Source organism: Malaclemys terrapin, chromosome 1 (genome assembly GCF_027887155.1).
Source record: "Malaclemys terrapin pileata isolate rMalTer1 chromosome 1, rMalTer1.hap1, whole genome shotgun sequence".
Lineage (NCBI taxonomy): Eukaryota > Metazoa > Chordata > Testudines > Emydidae > Malaclemys > Malaclemys terrapin.
In genome coordinates, this window is record NC_071505.1 from 130,737,728 (window position 1) to 130,747,315 (window position 9,588).

General features: G+C 43.8%; 1 protein-coding gene across 1 annotated transcript in view; it reads left to right on the plus strand.

The window, feature by feature from the left end:
• Positions 1-8,208, plus strand: part of LOC128842787 (TRPM8 channel-associated factor 2-like) — a 32,322-nt gene extending 24,114 nt beyond the window's left edge. Inside the window, exons 5-8 of the mRNA XM_054038980.1 lie at positions 454-667; positions 2,036-2,275; positions 4,306-4,643; positions 6,429-8,208. Coding sequence (XP_053894955.1) covers positions 454-667; positions 2,036-2,275; positions 4,306-4,643; positions 6,429-6,668 — 1,032 coding nt within the window. The 3' untranslated portion in view covers positions 6,669-8,208. The remainder of the gene's footprint in view (positions 1-453; positions 668-2,035; positions 2,276-4,305; positions 4,644-6,428) is intronic.
• The last annotated feature ends 1,380 nt before the right edge of the window (positions 8,209-9,588 follow it).

The following is a 9,588-nucleotide window of genomic DNA, read 5'->3' on the forward strand; positions in this document are numbered from 1 at the left end:
AAAATTCATTTGGTCCCTACATTTTCAGGGTTCAGTTTCCCTGGACACCTGAGTTTCTGCCTTTGGGCATGCAAACTGCCACCTCCTTTCAAGTGTCCAGATGCCTGTCTCCCGCATGAGCCCCATTATGAGCCACAAAGCAGGGAAAGATCGGCATTTGCCCCCCTATCTTGCCTGCCTGGCCCAAAATGTTAGCCCAGTGATTAGAGCACTCAACCAGGATGTGAGAGAGCCAAGTTCAATTCCCATCTCTGCCTGATGGGGCAAAAAGATTTCAACCGGGACTAGCACCTCTCAGGGCAGGGCTCTAACCAGTGGCTATGGGATATTCTGGTGTGGGGCTCCTGCAGTCTCTCCTGTTGAAGTTGTTCCACTTGGATAAGTGTTTAAACAATAGTCTGTAAAGTTCATTGCTCAGTTGTTCCCGTAACCAAGCCACCTTTTCATTTCCAGGTGCAGATTGGGTGTCACTCAGATGACCTCAGCAGAGCAGAGGAGCTGAAACGTCCCCCTGTGGTGATACGCAGATGTGATGTCAAAGATCAGGAGATGTCAGTCTCCTCTCTCTGGGGGGGCCTCATTTACATCATAGTGCCAAAGGGAAGCCAGCTGGGGGGAGTGTCTATCACTGTAAAAGGGGCTGTGCAGGCTCCTTTCTTCAGGCTTGGTAAGTGTGCTGGTAAATGGTCTGCACATCTCTTCTTAGCCAGTTTTGCTGCTGCTGCTGCTGGTTGTGAAGAGACACACAGAGAAGTGCCTCTCTAATTATCCGTGATTTGGGCTTCATCAGTTTTATCAGGGAAGAGGATAAAGGCAGAAGATGAAACCAAAATTGGCAGGGCGAGGAGATCGTAGTCTCATGCTTTTAGTCACCGCAACTCCCTTCCGACAACAGAAATGACTACACGACCTCAGGAGCGGGGACCGAAGCCTGCGTTGGCTCAAACCACACCGCCCCAAGCGGGACGGCCAAAGCAAAAGTCCTGTGTGGGGGGCCTGCAACCTGAGCCCTGCTGCCCAGGGCTGAAGCCCTTGGGTTTCAACCCCTTGGTGGGTCTCAGGCATCGGCCCCGGACCACAGCAAGTCTAACATCAGCCTTGGCGACGCCATTAAAATGGGTTGCCACCCACTTTGGGGTCTCGACTCCCAGCCCACAGTTTGAGAACCACTGAGCTAGATCAATCCAGCAAAATCTCAGGCTGTTTTAAGTTTTCTTATAGATGCACAGGGCTGAATTTAGAGTTGCTGTATGTGCACAGGGGTCCACTGAAGTCAGTGGATGGGGATAGGACACACAGAGTTTGAATTTGGCTCACAAATTAATATCACTAATCATTCTTGAATTAATAATATTTTGAACACATTGTTCCCATGTATTCAAAATGATTTTCCTTGTGTTTGAATGTGCTTTAACCTCATGGTAAAATTCTCTTTAAAAAAAAAATCAGTAGTGTTTCTTATTTCTACAGCCCTAGTGAGAACAAATGACATTTCATTGCAATTAATGGACTGAATTGATCCTCAGCCCCTAGTTTTCATGTTAAACAGAGGAACACACTTATTTTATCATTTCTGGCTGTTAACTATAACACTAATAAGAAAAGGGAAAAGTCTAATATAATTATTTGTTCAATAGCAGCTCTTGAAGGTCCCAATCAGGATCGAGGCCCCATTATGTTTGGCATTGTACAAATGCAGCATAACAGATCATTTTTGCCTCAAACACCTTATAATCTAATTTGAAAAAAGGTGCAACAGAGTCCCAGTCCACAAACCAATGAATATAGTCGGCGGGTTTCTATTTACTACAATGGACTTTGGATCAGTCTTTGAGAGAATGCAACCAAAAAAAGGAGGGGAGGAGGACGAAGGAAAATAAATCAAATCAAATCAAATCATGAGGTTACTTAAGTAGCTTCTGCTCATCTTTAAGGCTTCCAAGGGCCCCAAGTGAAATCAGTTATACCCAACTGACACGGAACCAAATCATCACAGGATTTGTGCAATTCATCTCTCTCGTCCATATTGATGCAGGAAAGACATCTAAGAGCCAGTGGCTGACCTGCATCCGTCACTATCCAGCTCCATGGGCAGAACTAGCTACCCAGAACATCATCTTAACGGTGCCTGCTGACAGCATCCGTCCCACAGACGATCCAGAGCCTTTGCTGACCCTCTGGGAGCGGATTATGGCAGCTATAGCTGAGCTGGCAGCTACACCAGCCACGTTCCCTCGGCCAGAAAGGATTGTAGCGGATGTTCAGATCTCAGCCGGTGAGTACGGTGTATTGTCATAAAAGGCAAAAGAGCGACACCCTGGGGTAAAGGATTGAATTGGAGGCTGGGAGCCAGGAACTCTTTAATTGCAATGCTGGTTCTTCCGCTGACTCTCACTATGACACAAATTTGTTAGTCTCTAAGGTGCCACAAGTACTCCTGTTCTTCTTATGACACCTTGGAAAGTCACTAACCTCTGTTGAGCTTTTCACCAAGACACCAGACATGGCGAATACAGTGGGACCCTCTAACAGTGTATCTCTATTTACAGTGAAGCTTCTCTCCCAAGCACACCCTTATTCTAGCTGTCAGCTCCTGCCTCAGTTTACTCTAGGAGCGGGGGGAAAGGAATTGGTCATACCCAACTCACAGTACAGCAGCCCTCCTTACCAGTGCAAAATTATTCTGCACAGCTAGAGCTGGTCAAAATACTGAGAGGTAAAAATATATGCTATTAATAGAAGGATTTTAGTTCAGTTAGAAACTGGTCTGGATGAAGACTTATACAATGTTCAGTACATTTACTCAATCCACTAGTGAGCTGCTTGGTCAATTCTGAAGCTTGAATACCCATCCTGAGCCTTGGCAAATCCTCCATACAAATACCATTTGTTTGCTTTTGGAATCTGTGAAATATTTAAAATTCCAAACAGATAGCAAACAATGTGACTGGCTTTATTAGGCGATAGTGAACCAAACTTCAGCAGATTTGTAGTTTAGCAAATGTAATTCAACCCCCTCCTCCTACAATATACTTTCTAGTCCTTTGTTCATTCCTAGATTTAAATGACTCCAACCATGCAGCTTCCTTAGGAGAAGACTATTCCATATTCTACGTTAGTAGAGCTCACCACTATAAATGTCTCTTGGTCAATTTCATCACACTACTTATACATTCTTGTCCAGCTGTACAATTATGTCAATGGGGCTACGTTCCTGATGATTGTTAAATGCTTTGCTGGACCGGGGCCAGAGCATGCAGCATTTTACAAGACTCAGTGACATCTGAGGATGACTCAGTGGTCTGTCTGAAATTAATTGGTGGATGTCAGTCCAGTCCCCAGTAGATTAATGTCCACACCAACAAACAACCATAATCATTAGAATTATCTGTGCCCTGTGTTGAGAATCAGATGCCAAGGATAGACTGGATCATAAAGACTGAACTAACTTCTCACCACAAGGGATCGTCCCTCCAAGAAATTGCAATCAATTGAGAGGAGGTAGTGTGTAATTTAGAATCTTGTTCTGCCACTGCCCAGCCTCTCTCTCTTTTGTGGATTTACTGAGTGTTTTGTTATCCAACCACAGTTGTCAATCCAGCACCTTTCTTCATGCTGAAATTGACTGTAACAAAGAAATTAAATATCAATACTAAATCATACTGCCCCTCCCCCTTTTCTCCCTCCTTCCCTCCCCCTGCAATCCAAGGGGATCAGCATCTCTGACACTCAGACCATTTATTTCTAAAGAGCCGTATAATGAACACGATATTAAAACATTCTAAAACACAATAAAAACATTAGATCTGGGGACACCACTACAATAATGTTCATGAATATCAGCTCTGTTGCTTTAATGCATCCTCCGTGGTGGGGTTTGTGCCTCTCTTGGCTTTGATTTCCATCAGCATTTGAGTTTCACTGTCACAAAAGGTCACAGAAAGTGAATTTCATAGAGGTGTGCATGAAGCTTTGCAGAAACTGAAATTTTAAATGTGGGAGTATTCTCAGTGGAAGGGCCTGCATATACACCCTCAAACAGGTACATCATTTACAACAAGATGACTTATCTGACCAATCCCAACATGGATTAAATGTTGATTATCAAATACACACACTGACTTGTTTTCAGTATTCATCCATTAATACTGATAAAGAATTAATTTGAGGCCAGACCGCAACAAAGGGTTTAATTGGTCCGATTTATTGTTCTTTGGGAATTACTTGCCAACTTCTAAAAAATACAGAACAACTTTCTTAAGCTGAGATCTCACCTTGACTGTCGGCCCCGTCTCCCCCTTCCAGGCTGGATGCACGCTGGCTACCCAATCATGTGTAATTTGGATTCAGTGAAGGAGTTGGTGAACATGGAACACATGCAAGAGAATGGCCTTTGGGGTCCCATCCATGAGCTGGGACACAACCAGCAGCGGGCAGGCTGGGAATTCCCCCCTCACACTACTGAGGCCACCTGCAACCTGTGGTCTGTCTATGTGCATGAGAAGGTGCTGGGGATCTCCAGGGACAGAGCCCATGAAGAGCTACAGCTGCAGCATCGCAATAAAAGAATCAGCGATTACCTTGGCAAAGGAGCCCAGCTAAAGGACTGGAATCTCTGGACCGCACTGGAGACCTACCTGCAGGTAACACAGAGAGATTCATAAGAAAGTGTTTGAATGCAAATGATTCTATAAAGGATGCTGGCTGGTTTGTATGTGCCACAAACATAGAAGCAGGTGGCAGGGGGAGAGAACTCAGAAACTTCTCCCTCAAAATTCAGGCCCCTCCCATTCGGGTTAAATAAGACTCACTATTCACTGAATGGCTAATTTATTCTACAGGCCTCAGCACAACATACTGACATGGAATTACCGACCTATTCCAGTGTGTCTAGTAGAGGGCAGTGTTGGCACATTCACATCAGATAGCACATTTAATAATGCAGGTTAAATTGTTTCTGAAAAGTAACTATATAAAAAAGACACCTTCAAACTCTAAGACACACTTCCTGTGTGCAGGCAGAATATGAGTCCCTCTCTTTAGTGACTAAGGGATAGATTTTTAAGGGTATTTAAGTGCCTAAAAATGCAGATAGGCACCTGGTGGAATTTTCAAAAGGCACCTATTAGCATCTTTAGAGGACTAAATACTTTGAAAAATCTGGACCTAAAAATTAAGTTCTTACTCCTGTTAGTGCTACATAATCAGCAACATCTCAGGGAGAGGAAGGTGAATTATGCATCATCAGAGGTGTATATGTTCTAGTAGGTAACACAATGATGTTTCACAGCTGTTAATGGTGGCCTAACTGGATCTGTAGACTCTTATTAGTAATGATACATGAAAAGATCCTAGCTCAGGTGTGTGTGCGGGGGGGAGGGGAGGGGACTGGTAGAGAGACAAACCATCTTTTTATTTGTAAACTGAGCATATTGGATAGTGAAACTATTGGGAAAAAATAAGCCTGGAGTCCCATACCAGTACCTTTTTTTTAAACATTCTCTTTTCAGAGTAGAAATACACTGTAAAATCGCCCCTCCCTATCCTCACACCTAACTCTGATTGTGACAGATTTTTGTTACCAATCTGCCTGAGGTGTCAGGTGATCAGGCTGAGGCCACAGGATCGTTTGGGGAGGAGATGACGAAACACACCAAGTGTTTACGTTTTAAAGCTTTATTAATAAAATAATAGCAGAGAGTGTGTGTGTGTGTGTGGGGGGGGGTGTTTCCCACATCACTCAGAGGAAGGAAGAAAGTGTTAGTGCCCCAAGCCCTAATCCACTTTCATACTCACACACAAAAGACCCAAGGCTGGTCAAGCCTGGGTGTAATGTAAGAAGAAGAGGGGAGGGGTGCACGGGAGTTTTTGTCCTGGGCCCAGGTCATCTGGGGTCAGCTGTGATCTCTGAGGTGCGTTAGCTTTTAGGAGAGTTTTAAGTCCTGGGTTCCTTGGGGGGTGTTCCATTTAGGGACCTCTGCTCCTGATGCTTTTTGTACCAGTTAAAACCGCCTTTTTGTGGTCTTTTTAACTTTTTCAAAACACAACAGCTTCAGGGACGTGCAGCTCTGCTTCCGCCCACTTCCCAACCCCCCCGTTGTCTCGCCTGTGTTTTCCATCTCTGCAGCCCTGGTTCAGTGTACTTTTTCTTTTCTCATGGCTGTCTGTGGTTGAGTGGGAGAGAAACACAGCTGCAGATTTTTCATCTAGCACCATTGGGTTGTGACATGATCAGTGAAATACAATTTCAGTACCTTACCCCAAAATGATATCATGATCAGATAACCATGTAATAGTCATGAGGTGTGATTAGCAATAAATGTAGGTTTCGTCACTAATCCTCATAACATGGGACCAGGTGCAGTATCTTGTGTTACTTTAGTGGAGAATGATGCACTTTTAATGATGGTTTTTTTCATGCTCATCAGCTGCAGGAAGCCTTTGGCTGGGAACCTTTCATCCAACTCTTCTCTGAATACCAGACAATGTCTAACATCCCCACAGACAACCCTTCCAAGATGAACCTGTGGGCAGAGAAGTTCTCTCGGCAGGTGAAGAAGAATCTGGCCCCTTTCTTTGTGGCTTGGGGCTGGCCCATCAAGGGGGAAGTCTCTAAGAAGTTGGCATCTCTGCCCAACTGGGATAAGAACCCAATGAAGAAAGTGTGATGCTTTATTCACATGGAATGGTGGCTGTAATTTTTAGAGATAATTCAGAGTCACTTGTCTTTCCTATAAGGCTAGATTCAAATCTGTTTGGTGCGAGTTTATTAATTATCTGTTTCATACTTGTTGGTATTTCTGAAGTAAGTTGCCTTTGCCATGTGAAGCAAACGTCTTCCGTGATCTGAATTTTCTGTTCCTTTCTCTGGGCCAGCTTCTGCTAACTTTGTTCTCATGGAGTAGCATCTTACTCTGAGAAAACCCATTGATTTTAGTAGGGCTACTTGTGGATAAATACCTTACTCTATGAGTAGTCCTATTACTCCACGTGAGTCAGGGAAACAAACCAAAGATATCCACAGCACTGATTACCTGCCAGGCTAGATTAGTAAATTACCTTCTACTATTTTCAGAACACATTTCATATTTTGGGGTGTAGCTTAGTCACTCCTAGCTATAATCTGTAGCGAACTCTTGGGAAAATATCACCTGGCCCTGAGTTACTGTGATTTATCAATTTGTTTCAATCTTACTTTTTTTTTTTGATACCTCCGTATCTGACAATGCCTCATCTTGATTGCCTGTATAGAGGAGGTATCTGCCCACGTGCCTTCTGATGAAAACTGATAAAAAGAAGTTGCTGAGGATTTCCCACACCCTTTCTTGTGATAGATACCACGCTGAGATGTCTAACTGTCCCTACTGATGGAGCTCCCCCCTCTTCCCTTTTGAAGACCATTCCACAGTCTAAAAAATCCCTCCCTGTGAAGAGATGTTTCTTGATATCCCGTATAAAGTTCACCTCTGCATCTTTTGCTCAGTTGCACATTCATCAGATTAATCTGGAGCATCCATATTATTCCAGTTCTGGGTCAACCTACATTTCTCCCACTGCAGTTCATTCCTGTCCATCAGTGGTAGGGGCCTGAGTTCTCTCCCTTTGCTGTCCATTTATATGTCCATCAGCAGCACTTGCTACTTCAGTCCTGGGTTCCAACAAAATGTTGCTAATACCGCAAATTGTAACTTTCAGAAATTCTTGAAATTCCCTTTGAGGCTCTAATACAGGTTGAACAATACACCACAATTCTGATATACCACTTCCTTGCGATTTTAATTCCATGAGCTCCCCACAGCTCTGCTGCTGTCCCTCAGTCTTGGTCTGCTCTGCTCCCTTCCTTGTCCGTCCTGGGATTCCTCCTACACATCTGCCAAAGCACCTCAACATTACCATGAGCACAGAGCCAGCCCTAGACTAAATGGTGCCCCAGGAGAGGAGCATCTTCAGCGCCACCCCCTGCATTTGTTAAACTTTTGAATACCTTATTTTTATTGCATTTGTAGCCCATTTCATGACTTCGATGCATGATTTGCACACATGGTTTATCCCTGTCATATAAGATGATAAATTTGCACTCTAGGATCTGTAAATCTATATTTATCCGTGCCATATGTAAATGTCCTTTATTAGTTGCTACTTATACTCTTCGAGTCTTAATACACAAGTATACTTTCACAATTATACAATAAAATAAGGTTCACAATATCGCAGCTGTGCTCTCACTTCATTCTTATATCTCACTGCCTAACTGGTGACGCCCTGCCCCTTATATACCCAGGAGGGCATGGCTGACAACATTCTAGGACAGTGGTGGGCAACCATCAGGCCGCATGTGGCCCATTGGGGTAATCTGATTGCAGGCCGCAAGACATTTTTCTGACGTTGATTTTCCGCAGGCACCACCCCCTGCAGCTCCCACTGGCTGCAGTTCTCTGTTCCCAGCCAATGGGAGCAGTGGGAAGCGGTGACCAGAACGTCCCTGCAGCCCCTTTGCCTGAAGGTGCGGCTTCCCACATCCTATTTTCCCTTTTGTCACTAACAACAAGAACAGCACCCAGAGCCCGATGCCTCCCAAACCCGACAACCCAGGCGGTCGCCTGGGTCACCTGCCCCTAAATCCAACTCTCCATGAGCATAAAAAATAGTTTGTGTTTCTGAAGACGGTTGGATATTTTTTCCCCTAGTTATTATTCAATTAAGAATTAGACACCTCTGCCAACTCACTGTTATGTGTGAACTGAAGAGCTGAGAAGTTTTACACACAACTTCCTTCCCTAGGACTATAGGATATAAGGCAGCACGTACTAAAGCAATCAGGAACACTGTTGGAAAGAGACAGTTGTAGTTGGTTTGCATGTGTCTGAAATTTGTCAGCATTGCAAAGTGAGGGAAGATCGGGGTAAATCCTCAGCTGATGTAAATTGCCATAGTTTATACTTATCATTCAATGTGTGGCTCCTCACCTTATTTACCAAACACCAGCCAAACCTTGCACTAAATACTGAATTGGTCATTTCCTCATGGTTGTTTCTGTGGTGCTCATCACTATAATATCTGAGTCACTCCCAGCCATCAACAAATTTATTTTGTGAGGTGAGGGACACAGAGAGATTAAAGCCCAAAATTGTCAGAAGTGTCTATTAATTTTGGGTGCCCAATTTGAGATACTTAAGACCTGATTTTTCAGAGTATTTGGGATTATATAGCACTTTATATGTTCAAAGCGCAGCTCCCATTGACTTCAAGTCCCTTTGCCAATGCCTGGAGGTGCTAGAGCTTCTCAACAAAGCAGCTGTGAGCATTTCTTAACATGGACAAAACAATGTATCTTTCTCTTCTCATTCTTAGAAATGGTGGAACTATTTTAGCTGAGACTTTCCAAAAAAAAATTAGCATGAGGCAGACACCTGCCATGGAAAATTTCAGTCCAAGTGATTAAAGTAAGTCAAGATCATGAGCAAATGAAAGCAGAATTTTATAATGTAATGCGTTGGGCAAACTTAACTATAGGCACTGCTACCAGCTCTGCTTGTACTGAATTATGGAGGTGTAGGGGACAGGTTGCGGAAGCTTGGCGAGGAGCTA